Here is a 22,142-nt window from a genome sequence, read left to right as displayed (position 1 = left end):
TGATGGTCAGCACAGATTTGTTGGCCTGAGGACCTGTTTCCATGCTTTAAGATACCACAAGAAAAAAATTATCCTGGAGAATAGATTGGGCAAGGAGAAATTGCAGAGGTCAGAAAGGTAAAATTACAGTAGCATCCATGTTCGATTCATTGATTTATTGGATGACAGTGGAGTGGATGGAGTGGGGACCTCCCTGGCCTCAGTCTTTGCGAGGACTAGGCCTGAAGCCACAGTGCCACCTGCTCGCAGCCGCTGGACTGAGAAGGTAAAGTCATTGCACTTACTGGGGGCAGAGTGGTACGGCATCCAGAATGGAGTTGTTGCTGCCCTCCCAGGGTTTCACTAGGCAGAAGACAAGCTCTGTTGTGCTCGACTACAGATTTTTGGCAGCATGTGATGGACTCAGGCCGCAAGCTGCAGGATCCTTTGCTTTTTATACGTTTATTTGTCTGGTTTTGTTTTTGCTACTATTCTATATGTGCCTGTATATATGAGGACCGAGCCTCTAAGCCATGGTATCACCTAGCGGGTGTCAGGGCTGGTTCAGAGATGATCACGGTGGGCTGGGTAGTCTGGGCTATTTCGATGCATAATCTGTGCTGTTGATTTTACTAATATTCTCTGTGATTGTATATGAGTGGACTAGGCCTCAAAACCAAGGTATCATCTGGAAGGCGTCGAGGTGAGTCGACAGATAATATTGGTGTGCTGGAGTTCTGCTCGATATGAATGTATCATTGTATTTTACTGATATCCTATTTGGCCTTGTTGAATTGTCTGTGAGAACTAGGTATCAAGCTATGGTGTTGCATGGGTGAGGGGATTCAAGACTCTTAATGTGTGAATATGTTCTCATGTGTGACTGTTGGTAATATGCTTTAGCACCTGATACCATTGGCTGTACTCACGTATGGCTGAATAACAATTAAGCTTGAAATGAATTGCAGTCTTTTGCACAAACCCCAGTCCCCAGTACTATCTGCACACATGCAATGAAAGTTTCTTTCTGAAGCATATGACTGAAATCGCAATGTTTCAGGGCAAATACTGGAATTTGGCACAAAACAAAAATAAACTGTTGGAGGAACTCAATGGGAAAACAGCATCTCTGGGAGACGGAAAGAAGAAAAATATAGTTGATGTCTTGAGTGGAGACCTGCATCAGGACGGAGTTCCTACAGCAGTTTGTGTTTCTGCTCTAGTAAATGTGTAAGGCACTTATTACAGAGTTTTAGCACTTTCAGCACCTGTGAGGTTCTGAGGTCACATTGTTATTAGGTTCTTTGAACTCAAACTACACAATATTTTGTCCATCCAAATGAATAAGGCTTTGAGAATTATTGAGAAACAGAGGGAATGTAGTGAACAAATACAAGGGTCGCCATCACATCGAAAACAAGAGGGTGGTAGTTATGGTACAGCTTTATCAAACTGTGGCTAGGCCACAACTGGAGAACACTGACTAATAGTCACCTTGCCATAGGAAGGACGTGATTATACTGGAGAGAGCATCCATAGAGCTGATTCATTAGAACCCTGTCTAGGTTGGAACATTTTGGCTATGAAGAGACACCTGGGTTTGTTTTCCTTTGAATGGAGGTGGAGGGACATTACACGGGGCATCGACAAAATAAACAGTAGGAAACTTCTCGTGGCAGAGGTATCGAAGACTGAAAGGCTTTAGGGTGAGGAGTCAGAGATTTAGAGCGAGTCTGAAGAACTTTACCTATCCAGAGGGTGGTTAGAATCTGGAACGTACTGCACGAGTGGATGTGTGGGAGAGTACACTCACAATATTGAATTACCTAGATCATATATGTCAAACTCAAGGCCCGCGGGCCAAATCTGGCCCTCGGTGGAATTATCTTTGGCCCGCGAGATAATATCTAATTACTATTAAAGCTGGCCCCAGTAATCGAAGCGTCTATGGCGTATGATATGGCTAATGCTGAGTTTATTCAGGTACCAGGTTTTCAGGGTTTTTAGTGTTTATTCGGCAGTCTTCTTCATTAGAAACGGAATTTGTAAAGTGAAACACTTTGTAGTTATAGCAGAGACTGAGACACATGACAGCAGGCTGAAAAAACGGAGGCAACGAAAGCTGCATTCGCATGCGTCCGACTGATCCGGCCCGCATGAAGCTGCATTTTGCTCAATCCGGCCCGCGACCTAAAATGAGTTTGACACCCCTGACCTAGATGATCACTCAATGCTGGTGATTAAAATTCAGTTATACATTGGCATAGACATCACACATCTTGATAATGACTTAATTCCAAATTATGCAATTTTGTTCCTTCCTTTTCTGGGTATTACCAACAGCTGTATTAGGAACTCATGCCCCAGAAATGCATTAGTGCAGTGAAGCACTGCAAGCTACTGCACTAAACTAAAAAGCACATGTCACCCTCTCACTGGGCTCATTAGCTAACTCGGCTAACAGCCATGTGACTCAGCGGTGAACGGTCAACTTTCATAAACAATATACTTCTAGGTTGGCATGATTTGGGGTTCAACCAGACAGGAATGCCATGATGTTCCAATTAAAGAAACTTTGATTTGAGCTTAAGCTGTGTAAATATTGCCCATACACAATTATTGGTTGGCAAGAAATAGCAGATCATACACCACATAAAATTATAAAGAAAGTATATTTCCAATTTCAACTTTATCAAACAGTTATTAAAAAATAAAAGAAAAAATAAATGGAAGGGTCCATTACAGTTAAACTAGTCTAAATGTGCACATGACCGTTGGAGTTCATCTCTTCCAAAACTGGGTATAACCATTAATCATGGCATTGAACTTATGGTCTACATGAAAGAACTAGCCACTGTCCGAACTTACCTTGAAGTCAACCTCAAACAAGCTGACTCTCTCAGGAGTATTGGCCCTCCTCCTTGGAGCCACTCATCTGAACAAAACACTTGTTTTCACTTCTTGCAATGGGGACTCGACTTCCCACAGCATTCTGCGGCATCTTCCCTTCTGTCCCGCTCCGCAGCTCCCGTCAAAAAGACCCCAAACCAGACTACTGTCCATCACAAAGCTCTCTTCACCCTGCTCTCTCTAGAACTTTCTCCAGATCCCACCAACCTGATTGGCTGACACAACATTCCTATGTTGAACAGCAGGGCTTCAACAGCAAGACAGCAGCTATACTTTATTAGGAGTTTGAAGCAATTTGGCAGTCAACAAATATGCTCAAAAACTTTTATAGTTGTACCATGGAGAGCATCCTGATGATCTGCATCACTGTCTGGTACAGAGGGGCTACTGCATAGGACCGAAAGAAGCTGCAGAAGGTTGTAAATCAAGTCAGCCCCATCTTAGGCACTAGCCTACAAAGTACCCAGGACATCTTTAGGAAGCGGTGTCTCAAAAAGGCAGCGTCCATTATTAAAGACCTCCAGCACCCAGGACATGCCCCTTTCTCACTGTTACCATCGGGTATGAGATACAGAAGCCTGAAGGCACACACTCAGCAATTCAGGAACAGCTTCTTCCCCTCTGCCATCTGATTCCTAAGTGGACTTTGAAGCTTTGGACACTACCTCACTTTTTTAATATTCAGTATTTCTGTTTTTGTACATTTTTAATAATCTATTCAATATACGTAATTGATTTACTTATTTATTATGTTTTATTTATTATTTTTCTTCTCTCTCTCTGCTAGATTATGTATTGCATTGAACTGCTGCTGCTAAGTTAACAAATTTCATGCCACATGCCCATGATAATAAACCTGATTCTTACCTTTAGCTAAAACCAAAACATTTTACCAGCAGGACATGCTGCTTTTGAAGAAAACTACTAAAATTAACTATCTACAGCAAAGTAATAGAAATCTTAAACAGGGCATTACACACAAATGAACAGAAAACCAAACAACAACAGGAAGCTTCAGTACAGAGGGGAAAGGACCTCAGGAGTGTTGAGTAAAATTGGCTGAAACCTTCAAAAAGATGTAGTCAAGACAGTGAAAAGCATATTCTCATTTATGGAGTAGAGGGTCAACATAATGATGAAGAATAAGTTTCAAACAATTTGATGGTAAACAAGAGAGGCAAGAAATTTGGGGACAGGGAGTCAATAATTCTAGAGAGCCATCTTTGATTAGCTGCTGACCAAGATCAATTTTCTAAATGTTTCCTTCTGTCAGCCAAAAGGATTGAAGATGTCCTTAGACTTTATTACATGTCTGCATTTAACATTATGAAAAATCTTTGCCATGCAATTTACAGGGATCTACTGTCTGTTACTTGCTACAATTTCTGTTTTTATAAAACACAATATCCAAAGTGACTGACAGAAGTTTTAAGCAATTGCACCTTTGATCCACCATGTGGCAGCAGAAACACAGGAAACAAATTTTAAGAGCTGGTGGCCAATCAGGAGTAACAATTTCCAAACTCTACCTGGGTTTTCAAGCAAAATCCAATGTCAAAAACCTAATTCAAAAATACCATGCATAGAAAAAACATCCTTTTAAATTAAATGAGTTTCCCACAACCTCCTAAAGCCTTCATAAAATTATCTGTAGACAGGTGGAGTACAATTTGCCTTTCACAACATTCAGATATACTGACATGCTTTGCATGCAGTTATGGAAATCAGTAATAAAAACACCTGGAAATATTCAACAGATCTGATAGTATCTATGGAAATGGAAACAGAGTTAACATTTCAGGTTGAAGACCTTTCACTGGACCTACAGAAGGTAGAAAACAAAATGGATTCAAAATTAACAAGTGCCTTCGTTCTCAAAACATTAACTATTTCCCTTTCAAGATGCTTAGTCCTTTCAGCAGTTTTCTCTTTTTATTTGAAGTGGAGAAATTAGCATGACTTTAAAAAAAAATTTGCACTGCTGATGTTGCCTCATCGAGACTATCTCTGGGACAATCAGAGATGGGTGAAAATGCAGGCATTACCAGCCTGAACACATAATAAAAACTAAAATACAGAAACAAATCAATACAATCCAAATGAATGGCAGAACAGTTAAAAGGCATGAATGAACTTCTACTTTTTCTGCACTAAAATTTGCTGAATTGTTGAAAGGCCTTGCTATGTCATCCCATTTCCATCTGCTGAACTTTCTTGAATGGCCACAATATATTTCAAGTAATCATTACAGACAAAATTCTCTGTTGTACTAGATTTCTATCACATTCTCCAGTTTATTGCCCCCCAAATATGATGCTTTTTGTAAAAATATTGACATGAAGTCAAAGTCAAATTAGACATTTTGTTACAAATTTCCAACATGACTAGCAACTATTCACAGAATTTAAAAAAAACTTGTGTAGACCAATAGAACAGATGCTTAATTAAAATCAATATGAATGTACTTTCTCAGAAATTTGAGCAAGAATATTGTCACTTTTTCCCCATTTCTACTCACCTCTATAATTTGCAATGTAACATGCTAGAATTAATCCTGGACATATCTGCATTTAACACAATGGTTTATGTTCCAATAACCTATTCTTCATGATAATTATGATGCATACGAAAGACATGCAAATATACATGGTTTCATGTCTGTTTCAAATGTCTCACAGAGCTGTCAAATTCAGATTGGAGTTTAAGCCTCTAGAATGATAAGCTCATTTGAAAACAAATCCATAGTATATCTGGAAAAAAATTTAAGGCAGTCTTCATCTTCAAGAGGAAATAAAACTGTTGGGGAAGAAATCTTACAATCTTAATAGAGGAAACCATTGCATTATTTTATATCTGACATAGCCTAAGTCTAATGACCCCTCTAGAAGTCTTTAAATACTTGCATGATATTACAAATTAAATTTTACACTTCCTTCCAAACAGAGACAGGGTTAGTTCCCACCTTTCTATCCATCTTCAATGGAAAACTTCACAGAAAAGTAAAAGCTGTGGGACAGTGAACTGATAAAATGGAGCCAAACTGATAAGATAGAATCACAGGAAAGTGACGAGATGGAACCAAAGCAACACAACATCTGCTAGAAACTTCAGCAGGTTGAGCAATACTGGTGGGAGAAAACAAATTGTCAGTTTCCATTCGAAACCCTACAGCAGGACTTGGAATGGACAGGCAAAATGGGAAATATGGAGAGAGGAAGGGGAGTGGTGGGAAAGGATTCCACGGACCAAGGAGGGGTGTAAGATGGCAAGCAGATATTGCCAGATAGGGGAGGAAAGGGAGATGGAGTTGGGCAACCGTGGCAGATGAATGATAGATGGAAGCAGGCAAACAGAGAAACACATCAGAAGATTGGAGACAACTGCAGGAGGGAGATAAGTAAGAACAATGATGGGGAGATAAGAATGGGAACCATTAGAGAAGGGAAAGGTGAACAGTTGGAATCAGGTGGAAGGTGTGGGGAACCTGTGTGTGGTTTGATGGGTGGAGGAGGGGGAGTGGGACAAAGATGGATGATGGGTGAAGGAGGAGTGGGGGATGTGGGCAGTGGGGAAAATAGGATGACTGGAGTATCAGAAGGGGGGGAGAGGAAGCAGAAAGGATTTAACCCAAAATCAGAAAATATTCATGCCATTGGATTATAGATGACCCAGGCAAAATATGAGGTGTTGGGGAGTGAGATCCCAGTCTGAAATTTCCACTGCCATTTAAGTAGTAATGATCAGCTATATCACCAGAATCCCAGGTAGAGTCATAGAGAAGTACAGCACAGAAACAGGGCCTTCAGTCCATCTAGTCCAAACTAAAACCATTTAAACTGTCTACTCTCATCGAACTAGGCCGGGACCAGAGCCCTCCATACCCCCACTATCCACGAACCTATCCAAACTTCTCTGAAACATTGAAATTAAGCTCACATGCACCACTTGAGTTGGTGATTCATTCCATACTCTCACAACCTTCTGAGTCAATTAGTTTCCCCTCATGTTTCACTTAAAACTTTTCAGGTCCTCCAAACAGACCCAGCAAAATCCTTAAGTTTTCTCTGTACTCTTTCAACCTTGTTTACATCTGTCCTGTAGGAACGTGACCGGGGCTGCACACAATACTCCAAATTAGGCTTCACCAATGTCTTGTACAACTTCTGAAAGTGAGGTACTGCCAGAGAAGAGGAGTTGATTTGCTATGCAAAGTAAGCCCCACCTGCACCCGTTTTCTTTTGTGTTCTCGATTTGTAGCTATACACCAGATAAACTCATTTTTTCAACAGAACCCAAAATCTCCATTGCTATGAGCATAATAGATTTCCAGCTTTTACCTGCAGGTTATAATGAAAAGCTCTGTCACCAGGAGAAATGTTAATGATGTAACTAACAATCAAAATTAAATCCCAGCCTTAATACATACTTGGAAGCATTTTCTGAGCTTTAAATTTCCTCACAATCCATTTTGTTTCTTTCCAAAGTTGATAAATTTGACTTTCTCCATGTTTCTGCATCATTTAATCAGGCAAAAATCAACCACGGTGAACAGGAAGAATTAATCTATATATGTCCGTGCATTTTAATTCACATAGCTTACTCTATACAGCAATTCTCAATTAAATCAATAGCAATTTAGTTTATCTGGGGAAAAGATTTTAAGGGCAATGGAAATAAGGTTATCTTTTCACAGTGTTAGCCAGTGATGAATCACTTTGTAAAGCACATTCTAAACAGCACTATTTTGTTTTTACCCAAACCAATGTGAAACAACAGCAAATTAAACTCACATTTTCTATAACAAATGTCCATTCTTTGTCTTCAAATTCCTCAGCATGAGGATCCTAGAAGAAATAATCAGTTTCAATTAAAATTGAATTCTTATTTTTGCTTTTGTTTATATATAACCCGTGTAATATTAATGAAACCCAAATAAAAAAGTGCATGAACATTTGCAAATCTGTTGAAAGAGATTAATGAGGATACGTACTGAACATTAGTTTGCAGATTTAAACAATATAGCGTTAAATATGTTTTGGCAGTGCATGGTACAAGTGTGTAAATTATACCTTCTGTACTGAAAATACTGCATGCCTATTCTTTTTCTGCACACTTTCAACTTTTCAATGAGCTTCAATCTACTTTATTAACAGAACTCAAGTATTAGTATCAATTCATGTGTAGGATTTCATATCTCTGACTTTCTCATATTCCTAGACATATTGCTCAAAAATATATCTATTAATTTCACTATAGTTTTGAAAATAACACTAGTTTCAAGGGCCAGGATTAAAAGATCTGGTCATGAATTTTAAGGACGTCATTACTGAAAAACAGGTACCTAACATCAACATCAAGCGCAGTTTGATTTATTTCAGTAAGTACTGGGTGTCAAGATATTTGCTACAAAATATACAGTTATGACCAATATTTGTCCAAAGCATCAAAGAGATCTGATCTCAAAACGGTACTACTTTACAGATATACATGAAAAAAACAATATAGAAAAACACCCAAGTAATTGCAATTTCCTCACATTGGTATGCAGTGTAAATTTTCAAACAACTTCCACAAATTGAGCAGTAGACCAGTACACAATGCATCACTGTGGCAAAAAAAAACACTAAATCTGGACAATCTGCTGGAGGAACTCTGCCAGTCAAGCAGCATCTGTGTGAGGAAAGGATCAGATGATGTTTTAACTCAAAATCTTGTATCCATCCCGATGCAGGGGTTCAACCCCAAACATCAACAATTCCTTTCCTCCCACTGATGCTACTTAACCCGCTGGGTTCCTTCAGCAGATAGTTGCTCCAGATTCCAGCATCTTCAGCTTCTTGTAACCCTACAGTATCTAATATATCATTGAAAAACATAATGATTAGTATAAGAATAATTTGATAATTCTTAACAATATTCTTATACAATCATGTGGCTTGCATGCTTTGCACAGGCTTCAGTAACTTAAGTTCTGCTAATTCATTTGAAACTATGGATAATTCTATTCTACCAGTCAGCATTCAATTTAGAATAAAGTACAAACAAAAATATCTTTTTTCTTTTACAGAAACAAAGAAAATTTTGTGAGATCTTCACAAGCTAATGCTAAATTTATACTGAAGACTGCTGCAAGAGTAGCCAGATGAAGGCAAATTTAGCAATTCATATTTTGTCTACAAACTAGTCATGCTTTACTGTGACAGCATAAATTCAATTACTGTAATTTTATGAATTGCACTGTACACTGCCACAAAAAAGAACAAATTTCATGACATGTAAGTGATGTAAACTTGATTCTGAACTAATATTCTGATATGGGTCTCTATGGTGGACTGAGAGTAGGAAGAGAGGAAAGAGAAGGGAATCATGGTTGGGAAAAGGGGAAAGGAGAGGGGAATCATGGTTGGGGAAAGGGGAAAGGAGAGGAGAGGGAGCAGGAAGCACCAGCGAGACATACTGTAATGATCAATAAACCAATTGGAATCAAATGAACGTGCCTGGAGCCTCAGGGCTGGGTGTGTCTGCACCTGTGTGAAACTCCCCAACCCACCCCTGGCTCTCCTCCTCTGCCACCTGTCCGGCACCCCTCCTCAAAGCACTCCATCCTCCACATTCCCAACATCCATTGCTCCCTCCAGATTTACAAACTTGTTCTCCACTGTATGTTGATAAATACAGTACTGTGCAAAAGTCTTAGGCGCCCTAGCTATATGTATAAGACTTCAGCACAGTACTGTATGCAGTCTCAAAATTAAGATGCATCATATCCACGAAGAATATGCAACTATTGTTAAATACATACAAGTTATGACAGAATATGTATGTTAGGTGGATCCAGATTTTTTTTAAATTTCATCAAAAGCTGCTAAAATTATGAATATGCATAACATGCAGTCAAAGAAATGAGTGGACTTGAGCTTTTATTTCACTTTTCATCATAGCATTGGCTTTGGCCCTAAAATGACAATTATCACTTCAGCTACGGTTTTCATAACTTACTGATATCCCCAATCTTCCAATAGAATCTGGAAGATTCCAGTGTTTCACATACAAAAACACTGCAACTGATAGAGGGGTTTTGTTTTAAGAAAGGTTAATGCAATAGAATCAGAGTTTATAAGCTGTACCTTGAAAAGTGTCACAGTGATTTCAATGTTTTCAGGAACCGGCCATACTACAACTCCTCGATATGGGTTTTTAATTCCCGGTTGCCAACTATGAATCTTCAAGAGAAATGAAAAAAAAAATTATCAAAGCACAAAGTTTGAATCAAAGTCACTTGATACGCAAATATGATCAAAAACCTTTGGTACAGTAGTGCTAAATGAAATGTTTAAATGTACTGCAACCAATTACTTTACGACATCTACCTGATCCTATTGAATAACATATTCTATGTTAAACTGCGCTTGCCACTTTGTAGTCTTAACTCATGATGGTTCCTTTACATCACTTCACTAATTGTCATTAGATATTGGATGCTATTGACAATAGTGTCACATCCATAAATGATATTGATATGGATATGGATATAGGTGGCATGATCAGTAAGTTTGCAGGCACACAAAATTACTGGTGTTGTTGACAATCTGCAAGTTTGTCTTGGGCTACACACTGACATCGATGAGATAGCAGATGGAGTTTTACTAATGAGGCTAAGACACATAGCATAAATGGCACCGCCCAAGAGTGTATAGACGAAGAGAGTGCAAGTCCAAACATTCTTGAAGATGGCAGTGCAGGCAGACAATGTGATCAGGGCAAGTGGGACACTGCCCTTCATTAGTCAGAGGCATTGAATTAAAGTACAGCTTTACAACTTTATAAAACATTGGTCAAACCTTGGCTGGAATACTGCTTGCAGTTCCAGTCATTACACTGAAGGAAAGATGAGGTATTACTGGAGACAGCACAGAGAAAATTCACAGGGAATTTGTCAAGGATGGAGGATCTCAGTTATTTGGTAATTCTGGAGAGGCGATGTCTGCTTTCCCTTGAGAAGAGGAGGGGGTTAAAAGGAAACGTGACTGAAGTCTATAAAATTATTAAGGATAGACTGCAGGAAACTAGAGAACATAGATTTATGGGAAGTGATGAAAGATTTTGTGGAGATCTGAGTGGGACATTTTGCAGCCAGAGAGCAACAATTACCTGGAATGCTCTGCCAGAGAGAGGGTCTAAAGAGAAGGTGACACACACAAAATGCTAGAGGAATTCAGCAAGTCTGGCAGCATCTGTGGAAGGGAATAAAGAGACCTGATGAAGGGTCTTGGCCTGATATGTTGAATGTTTATTCCCCTCCATGGATGTTGCCTGGCTTGCTGAGTTCCTCCAGCATCTTGTGTACATTGCTCAAGATTTCCAGCATCTGGAAACATAGAACTCTACAGCATATTACAGGCCCTTTGGCCCACAATGTTGTGCCAACCATGTACTCAGTGTAGATGCCTAGAATTTCCCTACCACATAGGTCTTTATTTTTTCAAAGCTCCATGTACCTACCTAAGATTCTCTTAAAAGACCCTATCGCATCTGCCTCCATCACATTTGCTGGTAGTGCATTCCACACACCCACCACTCTCTGTGTGAAAAACTTGCCTCTGACATCCCCCTTATACCTACTTCCAAGCACCTTAAAACTATGACCCCTCGTGTTAGCCATTTCAGGCCTGGGAAATCTGCAGAATCTCTTGTATTCTAAATAAGTGGGTGGGTACTAACTGGGGTATGATGGACTAAATGCCTTGTTTTCATGCTGTCAGTTACACAAGTGGTAGCAAAACTGGACTATTTCAGCTAAGGGAAAACTGTTGTTTTCAACTCTGATACTTACACTCGTCATCAATTCAGTCTAGAAGACTAGTCCAAAAGAACCCACCTTATAAATCAGTCAAAATATTCCCAAACATTTACACAAAGCACTCCAGTAACTTGATCAGATATGCAGGTCAATGGGATGGCAGAAAAACAGGTTGGTATGGACTTCATGGGCTAGAGGGCCTGTTTCTGTACTGTAGTGTTCTATTAATCTTTGATCTGCCCCATGTAAGCCCATTCAGTCCATATGTACACAGACTTTGTTCTCAGATCTACTGGTAGAAAATGCAATTAAAAATCCTTGCCAATATGTTGGCTTTATTTTCTTTTACAATACCAGTTATATAAGGAGCTTATTAGAAGCCAATTCAGACAGATTCAGAGAATCTAATTATTATTTGGGTCTGACTGAACAGGAAGTGGTCCTATATTCCTCAAGGTTTCAAAAACTGAGTGGTGAGCTGACTGAAACATACAAAATTTTGAAGGAGGGTGGAAAGGGAATCTTGTCAGGATAGATAATGAAAGCATATTTAGCCACATGGGGGAATCCAAAATCTTAATTTGAGAATAAGGAATCAAACATCTATTTAAGATGTAAATCAAGAGGTATTTCGCTTCTCAGAGTCTTGTGAATCTTTGTAATTCCCCAAGGCAAAAGTAATGAATATATTTAAATTGACCATAGATTGTTAGTCTAAAATGAGTCAAAGATTACAAGAACAGCAGGAAAGTGGAACTGTGATTAAAATCAGATTAGCAGATTAGAGAATGGCGGAAAAGGCTCCTAGCCAAGCAGCATACACCTACTCCTATTTCCTCGGCTCCTTCCTTCCTCCTTGTTTTACGGCGGTTGGCACCCAGTTTAATGGTCCATTACTACCACCTTCTGCTCCGCAGTGTGGATCAGATGGTAGTCTTACATTCTAAATCCTTTCACCCATTCACACACACACCCACCCGAATCTACACTTTATCCTTTCCTCTTTGGCCATCCTAGTACCCTATTCCCGCTTATCCATCATATCCTATAAAAAAAAACCTGTATCCCTTAAGAAAGCTAAAAGTACCCTGACCTGTGCTCTCACATCCATGCCCAGTAACCCTTTTAATGTGAATTCCTGCACCCCCAATTCCCTTAGATTAATTCTCATCATCTCTCTCTGTATCCCATACTTCCTGTAACTCAGAATTACATGCTCTATTGACTCCTCTTCCTGACATTCCTCACACAATCCTACCTGGTGTTTCCCTATCATTTTCAATGTTCTGCTAAGTGCACACTGCCCCAGCCTAAACCTAATCCACACAGTTTCCTCTCTTCTGTATCCACTGCCTACAGTAGTACCTGTAACACTCTTTTGAATTTGATATAAATGCCCCCCTTTCCCCTCTGTCCCCTCTTTCTTGCCACATTTGGATGATTCTTTCCCAGATTACACATTTAGCCTTTGCTCTGCTGATACTAATGCGCATTTCTATCTTTCTTTAATGCCCTCTTTGCCAACTCATCCACCCTCTCATTCCCCTTCACCGCTACATGAGCTGGAACCCATAGAAATTTAACCTGACCTCCCTGATTTGCAACTCTTGTGACTGACTGAAGGACTTCACAGAGTACATCCTGCTGGCTGTTTGAGTGAAAAGACCTTAAACGTGCTAAAACTGAGGATGAATCTGAGCATATCAACACTTTGACTAGTCTAGCTTTCTCCTCCCATCGCAACACAACCAACACTGCCAACATCTCCACTGTATACACTCCTAACTTATTAGATGATCTTCTGCTGATTCCAATTTCTTTTGGAACCCCAAACCCGGTCACTCCTGTTCCACGTTCCTTAGCACCATCTGTATAAATCTGAGTATTAGCACTATACTTTTCCATCACATGATAGTTAAATGCACTTAACAAATCAGTTTTATATTTTTCTTTCCTTTTTACCTCTAACAAATGCCAGTCTGTGTCAGGCCATACAATCTTCCATGGAGCTACAACCAGATAAACTACTGAAGGACTTATCCTTAGATCAAACACTCCACATTCTTCAGCAATATCATTCCATACCCAACTAAAGTTATCCCTCTGAAACTTCCCATTCTCCCAGCACTCCTGCAACACTCCTTTTGCAGGGTGAGAATCATTGTGCCCCTGCAAATTAGCCCAGTAGTTTGCCATCAATTGCTTCCTTCTTAGCTCCAAAGCCATTAATCTCAATTCTACCTGTAGAGCTGCTATTGGTGGTGATTTAAAAGCCTCACTGGACATTCTCAAAGCCTGAGCCTGAATCACATCCAGTTTGCTTATAAGAGACCTAGCTGCTGATCCATATGCTACACTTCCATAGTCCAACACAGATCTTACTAAAGCTACATGAATCCTAATACCCTACCTACAATGAATTTTTAATGCATACCTTTGATGATTTCCGTCTGCTTCGTCTTGTCCAAACCACCACAAGTTTGTCAGGTTGCCTATTAATACAATGAGATTATAAATTAGTTCCACAACTATAATACAGAATATACTGACTACTGATCAACAAATGTTTGCCATTAAATGAAATCTAACACTGCCATCATAATAAGAACAAAAGAAACAGAAGCAGGAGTAAACACAAGAGATTCTGCAGATGTCTTGAACAACACACACAAAATGCTGGAGGAACTCATCAAGCCAGGCAACATCTTTAGAGGGGAATAACCAGTCAATGCCTCAGGCCGAGACACTTCATCAGGATTGGAGAAGGTTATTTTACAAAATGTGTTAAACTCACTCTTGGGAAAAAAAAACAACTTCTGACTGAACCATCTCGGACACTGAAGTTGAAAGCTTCACAACGCTCTGTACGAAGAAATTTATTTTCATCACCATCCTGGGAGGAAACCACTTATTTTGAGACAGATCCTTGTCCTAAATAGAGCCAGTTGAAACATCAACTCCATTTCAATTCTACCAAATTCTTTTATAATGTTTTGGTTTCACTGAAACACATCTCCTTCTCAGCTCAAATGCAAAGGCACCATTGTATTGAACATCTCCTCATATGAGGAACTCACAATACCAAAAATCAATGTGCTATGTCTTCATTGCAACCATCAATAACAAATGCATTCTTTCTCAGGTAAGGAGACTGGACAAGGTCCTACATAATTGCAGGAGTGTGCATCTACTTCTGTACTCAAATCTTGCAATAAAGGCCAATATAAAATTTGTTTTCCTCATTGTTTCCTGCACCTAAATATTAACATCCATAATTTGAGTATAAGGATACAAGATTGCTCAGAACATTACATCCTTATACCCTTTCACAATTTAAATATACTGCTATGTTCTTCTACCAAAATAAATATTTCCAAACACCACAATGTTTGAAGAAATCTTGAAAATGTAGATCATTGCCAAAACACATTCATATCATGTTTTATTCATGTTGAGTGGTGTTACAGCAACACCCTTGCACTCAGCAAGAGTAAGGCCAAGGATCTGATTGTGAACTTCATGAAGGTGAAGTTGAGGGAACACACCAGTCCTCATCAAGAGGCCAACAGTGAAAAAGACAAACAGTTTCAAGTTCCTAAGTGTCAGAATCTCAGAAGATCTACCTTGGATCTAACATATTGATGCAATTACAAGGAAGGCACGAGAGCAGCTATACTTCATTAGTTTGAGGAGACTTGGTACGTTACCAAAAGACTTTCCTGAATTTTTACAGGTACACCATGGAGAGCATTCTAATTGGTTGCATCAGTCTGGTACGGAGGAGTCACTGCAAAGGACTGGAAACAGCTACAGAAAGTTGTAAACTTATCCAGCGCCATCATCAGTACTAGCCTCCCCAGCATTGAAGACATCTTCAATAGACGATGCCTCAAAAAGGCAGCATCCATCATTAAGGAACCCCATCACACAGGATGTACCCTCTTCTTATTGCCACCATCAAGGAACAGATATAGGAGCCTGAAGACACATATTCAATTTTTCAGGAACAGCTCCTTTTCCTTCACTATGAGATTTCTGAATGGACAGTTAACCTATGAATACTAACTCACTTATTTTTTGCTCCATCTTTGCACTACTAAATTTAATTTTTAAAAATATATGTAGCCCTTTCACTGTAGGCTCACAGTAAATTAGCTATAACTATGAATACAAACTAACAGCAACATAACTCTATAATGCATGGAAACAGCAAAGAAAAAGCCATTACCAGAAAATAAATGAGTCTAGTATGGATATGATTTGGGTAAACACAAAAACATAGAAGTCTGAATATTACTTCAAAGGCAAAAATAAAACAATTGCCAGTTTGAATACTGACACACCCATGCAAATTTATTGTTTGCCAGGAAGCAATAATTTAACTCACACCAGTATAAACATATTGAGATTAAATTGACAACATATTTTACACTATAACAAACAAAATAAAGAAAATGACCTATCATACAGTATATTCTCAGTCTATAATAGTGGTCACCAACCCGTCGATCGCAATCGACTGGTCAATCTTTGAGGCTTCCCCAGTAGATCCCGAAAAAAAATTAAAAATAAATACACAAATACTGTTGAGAGATTGTTTCCGGGTTGCGGGGTTTTAGTTCCGTTCTTTCTGCCTAGTGCACATATAGCTTCCCCGCCACACACTTGATTAAACAGTGTACTTCAGTGGTCCCCAACCGCCGGGCCGTGAGGAAACAATATGAGTCAGCTGCACCTTTCCTCATTCCCTGTCAGCCCACTGTTGAACTTGAACACACGTGAGGTCATCAGTCACCTAAATGCAGTGATACTCTTGCACGGCCAGCGAGAAGTACCATTGGTACTAGCCTGGAGCGTGGACAGATGGGCGCTGCCTCCGAAACTGTTTAGCACACCGAATGTTCGTGAGGAACCCGGTGCTAAAATATTCGCTGACGACCTCATCCAGGCTCAAGGTTTCATAAGTAGCAGAGCAGCTACCCTGCTGTCATCTACTGAAGCGAACTTTTGTCAGCCAATAGATCCTACAAGGGGGCGTGCCCACTCCCTGTCACACTCCTCCCTTAGTCGCTCTCTCGGGACTGCGACCGCTGCGGCTCTGGCACGGAGACCTCCGGCCCTGACCTTGTCCTCTCACCCCACCCACAACCAGCCACACCTGGCCAAGGCATCTGGCAGCGGGTGGGAGGCTGGAGTTCGGGCCCGGAGGCTGTCTAATGAGGCAATGAAGCCCTCAAAACTGCTTCGGTACCTTAAGTCCAAGCACCCTGCACTTAAAGACAAACCTGTTGAGTTTTTTTCAGCGGAAAAAACGTGAGCAAGCGTGACAGCAGCTGAGAGCCACGAAAACTAAACTGCGGAATAGACTGGACATAAGGAACCTGCTTCGAGTATCACTGTATTCCAGTCAAGTTTAACACCACCACCCCCCCCCCCCCCCCCCCCCGTCGGCTGGTCCGCAAGAATATTGTCAATATTAAACTGATCCACGGTGCGAAAAAAAGGGTGGGGACCCCTGGTGTTCATAAATTATTTCTACTTCCGGGTTGCGGGGTTTTACTTCTGGTCTTTTCTGCCCCGGTGTGCATGTAACTAATTGTTTTGGAGTTGATCTTGCCTTTCACCAAGGCTGAGGTAGGGGATCTTGGGCTTAAAAAGGTTGGTGACCACTAGTCTATAACAAGCACACAATCCAAGTTCATTGCTGCGTAATCAGTCCAGTTTGTTTATTTCATTTACTCATGGTACTGAAATGGTTTTGCACTGAAGACCAAGCCAAGCACAAAACAGTCCACAGAATGTCCAACAAAAAAGGCATCAAACTTTCTCCAATGCCGTGTATTAGATGACTAACTATCGCACATTCTCCATGCAACCATAATCTGCATGAAGATTTTCTGACATCTGAATCTGTCCTTCCAAATTGGTTCTTTAAACATTTCACCATGTTCTTCTGCTACGTTCGTTGTTCGCTTCCCTTCCCCCTTCTTTCTCCCATGCTCTCTGTAGGAGATGACTACCTATTCTTTCCTGATAAATCCTAATGATTAACAAGATAAATCCTATTGGTTAATTCATCAGGCCTTATTTATTCAACTAAATTTTTATTTTAACTGGCAAACTGTTTGCATTCTATAACATAATACAAGGAACACTATTTTTATATATAAATTTGCATTTTGAGAAAATCTGCAAAAAATAAAATGCCCAACAGCACAACCATGTTAATAAAGCATGGTCTTGTACCAGGGTAGTACATAGAAATTTCAAATAGTAATTTATAGTTTTTATTATGTTTTGCAATGTACTACTCCCACAAAATAACAAATTTCACTACAAATGCCAGTGATATTAAATTTGATTCTTGACAATGGCTTTTCACAGAGATTTAATGAAGCAAAATTTGTCATGAAGACATAAATGACAAAGAAGGAAAAGTAACCACAAACTTGATTTGAAAAGGATGGATATGAAGGATTATTGGAATTTTTAAAAACAGCTGTATTATTTCAAGGGTTGTTCTTTGGGAACATACCAGGAAAGTAGAAGATATAAATTAACTGACTGACTGCTGACAAGGGCCTATCACTGTAATATAGTTAACTTTCTACAGAAACAACTTGCAATTAGAAAAAGTACCAGACAAATAGGGAAAACTATTTATAATTTGTTAATGAATGTGATACTATAATCTTAAATCAGTCAGTTCTCAAAATGATTATGATCTAAACTTGGGGGGGGAAAGCAAGGTATATTGAACAATTTGTTATACTTACTGCAAAGTCAGAACTGTTAAAATAAAGCAGTAGAGATCTAGAAATTGATCCATGGCAGAACTTATTCACCCATTGCAGAATTCATCATGTTCTTTCTGAAGAGCAACACCAGCCTCAATCCCTGACTGAATGCTGCTGCTCTTCTGGATTTCATTTCCAAATACTGTATTGCATTGAAACAGTAACTTGTGTACTACAGAACATAATTTACTATCTATCAAAAGCTAACAATGTTGGAGAAAGGCAACAAAGAATTTGAACCACTTCCCACAAAATGCTCACCATTTAATCCATTTTTAGAGTAAAATTTTAACTGGAAAAGCTCTCCTCATCTTCTTCAAATGTTTCCATGAGGTTGTTTATGCTTACCAAATGGGAGAACTGCCAGGAACTAGTTTTTTTAAAAAAAAACCTCTAACAGTGATTTCCTCTCTCTGTATTGCAGTAGGACTGGATTTTGTGATCAAGTCTTTAGAATACAACTCAAACTCGCAAAGCCAAGGGACTACCAGAGCCATATTTGATCCTATTCTCCCTGCTTTATCCACAAAGTCAGGGTATTCAGCCTAGTTGATAATCTTAAGGGCAAGACACACAAGTATTGATGAGCAGAGGAACCTTGGGGTCCAATTTCATAGCTCCCTGAAAGTGGCTACACAAATTGATAGTGGTTAAGAAGGCAAATGGCATGCTTGCCTTTATTAGTCAAGGTACTGAGCTCTAAAATCAGAAAGTCGGGTTGCAACTTTATAAAATTCTAGTTAGGCCATATCTGGAGAATGACAAACTGTTCTGGTCACCCCATTACAGGGAGGATGTTGAGATTTTGGAGACAGTACCGAAGAGGTTGACCACAAAGTTGCCTAGATTAGAGGACATATGCTACAATGAGAGGTTAGAGAAATTTGAGTTGTTTTCTCTAGAGCAAGAGAGGCTGAAGGAAGATGTGATAAAGATTTACAAGATAATGATAGGCATAGGTAGAGTAGACAATATATTTCTTTTCCTCAGGGTTAAAATGTCTCATACAAGAGTGCATGTATTTAAGAGAGGAGGCAAATTCAAAGGAGATACAAGGGGCAAGCTTTTTTTTAAAAAACAGAGTGGTGGGTGCCTGGGGTGGTGGTAGAGGCAAATACATGAGTGACTTTTCAGTGATATTTTGACAGGCACATGAATGTGAGGGACATGGAAGGATACGAACATTGTGTAGGCAGAAGGGAATCGTTTAGCTGGCCATTTGATAAGTAATTTAGTTAGTATGGGAGAACATTCTGGGCTGATGGGGCCAGTTCCTGCACTGTACTGCTTGAAGTTCCATGTACCTCCCACAAATCCATTCCCTAATCTGCTTTATTGAGCTTTAGCAGATCTACTAATATTACATAACAGCTTAACTCTTTTATTGCATATTACCTTCAGAAAATTCATGAATTCAGGAATTATTTTCTACTATGCATTTCTACTAACAGACAACTCAAAGGAGACAGCAGCAGCCAAGTATATATACCTTTTAAGTTAAGTCTGGGGATTAAAACAACCAATTGGTCAAAATTAAAAATTGATCAATGAACTCTGAGTAATGTCACAACTTTAGTTTTTATAAATCTTCAAAGAGGTTTGTCTTTTGAAGAGGTCAAATTTGTGTCTGTACATAATCCATCTGATAAAAAAGGCTGAGATATGTCAGGAACTGGATAAAAGTAATATGCCGCATAATAAACAAATAACAATGTTTGTGAACAAAGGTCATAGGTACAATAGGCAAGTAGAGGATTTTTGAATTAATCCCCTCTGGTATATGACTTCCTAAAAATATATTCTCAAATGCACATTCACAAATCTGAATGCAAAAATTAAAATTATAGTCCACATCTATCCCAAGACAGAGGCATAAATCGTGCAAAGCTTGGGTATTCAAGCCTGTAAATAACACAATTTGGACAGCCTCAGGTACACACATTGGAAAGATCAATGGATCATATTCTAACAGTTCCAGTTTTGTGTTCATGATGCACCTAAAGTTGCTTCGCATTTTTAATTTTCTTTCTTAGGCTCATAAATATCACAGTTGTCTTCGTGTCCATTTGTCCCTTAATCTTGGGCAACTTGCTAAAGGTAGAGGGAAGTCAATTTAAGTCAATCACTTTGCCTTGTGATGATGCAAATTTTTATTCAATTTCTTACCTGCTTTTATTTATTATCCCTACTTCAGTTTGCAATTGCATTCAAATCCATTGTACTCTACAGAGTAATCAAGAGTATAACTTAAAGAAACCAAATATTAAGATGTTTAACATTCTGATTGTTTCTCTGATTTACCCAACATATTAATGTCACCTCACTATGAGTTAATTCACCAAAATTAAAAATCACACCTGTAAATAAAACAATGAAATTAGGTTCAAACATTTTTTTTAAATCTTCCAAATAGAGACATTTCCATCCTTCTGCTTACATTTCCATTTGGATAAAGGCAACCTATATTATTTGAATATTATAGACGTTCCAGTGCAAGACACTGCAAAGGGTTGTCAAGGGCACAACCCTCCATACCATCAAGGACATCTTAAAGAGGTGGTGTCTCAAGAAGGCAGCATCCATCATTGAAGACCCTCAACATCTGGGATATACCCTTTTTTTCATTACTAGCATCAGGGAGGTGATATAGCAGCTTGAAGACTCACACACCACAATAGCTTTTCCCTCCCCTCTATCAGAATTCTGAATAGTCCATGAACATCTCATTTTCCCCATTTCTGAATCATCTATTTTGTAATTTATTGTAATTTGCTTCATTGCACCATTCTGCTGCTGAAAAACAACAAATTTCACATCATACAAAGCAGAGATAATAAACCTGACTGATTCACCCAGCTATACCATATTTAAAGAATAGCAAAAAGTTGAATTTGAATTGGAAATTTGACAACTGTAAACACAAAATGCAGAGTAAAACAGGATTACTATTTCAAGTTAATGACTTTTTGTCACCTTTGATGAAAAACCAACGATCAGAAACAACTCTGATTCTCTCTCTACAGATACTGACCAGCCCAATGAGTATTTCCCACAGTGTCTATTTTTATTTCAATGTCCGTGTTTCTTTTACATTTATGTGAACTTTGTGCCCTGGCTTTCTTCATTGTTCCATAATATTAATTTCCTCTTCAATACTGCTTCTTTGAAGTTTCTGGATAACTACCAGCCAAGATACAGTCCGCCCTCCTTATCCGCGAGGGTTCCAGGACCTCCCGCAGATACCAAAAAATGCAGATGCTCAAGTCCCTTATATAAAATGACGTAGTATTTGCATATAACCTACACACATCCTCCCGTATACTTTAAATCATCTCTAGATTACTTATAATACCTAATACAATGTAAATGCTATGTAAGTACGGTAGTTGTTATACTGTAATGTTTAGGGAATACTGACAAGAAAAAAACTGTACATGTTCCTCTTGCTCACAACACAAGCAGCGAACGAACGAGACACGAGGCGAACAATGATCAAACAACGAGTAAAACTTGTAATACCTGTACATTAGTTGTTACACTGTCTTGCTTAGGGAATAAGGATGCTTTGGAGCAGGCTCAATAATACTAAAGTCAGGAACTGTGGAGGTTGAGGGCTGAAGATCTTCAAGTGTTGAATGTCGAGACTTCAGAATTGC

General features: G+C 39.1%; 1 protein-coding gene across 4 annotated transcripts in view; it reads right to left on the bottom strand.

Moving 5' to 3' along the window:
• ehbp1 (EH domain binding protein 1) overlaps window positions 1-22,142 on the bottom strand; it is a 389,918-nt gene that overhangs the window by 326,028 nt on the left and 41,748 nt on the right. For all 4 annotated transcript variants that reach the window (XM_073051179.1, XM_073051180.1, XM_073051181.1 and 1 more), the window contains exons 3-5: window positions 14,124-14,181; window positions 10,017-10,112; window positions 7,680-7,733 (exon numbers count right to left, since the gene is read on the bottom strand). In XM_073051179.1, coding sequence (XP_072907280.1) covers window positions 7,680-7,733; window positions 10,017-10,112; window positions 14,124-14,181 — 208 coding nt within the window. The remainder of the gene's footprint in view (window positions 1-7,679; window positions 7,734-10,016; window positions 10,113-14,123; window positions 14,182-22,142) is intronic.

Source organism: Hemitrygon akajei, chromosome 7, assembly GCF_048418815.1.
Source record: "Hemitrygon akajei chromosome 7, sHemAka1.3, whole genome shotgun sequence".
Classification (NCBI taxonomy): domain Eukaryota; kingdom Metazoa; phylum Chordata; class Chondrichthyes; order Myliobatiformes; family Dasyatidae; genus Hemitrygon; species Hemitrygon akajei.
Note: the sequence above shows the minus strand (reverse complement) of the source record. Positions and strands in the feature narration are given on the sequence as shown.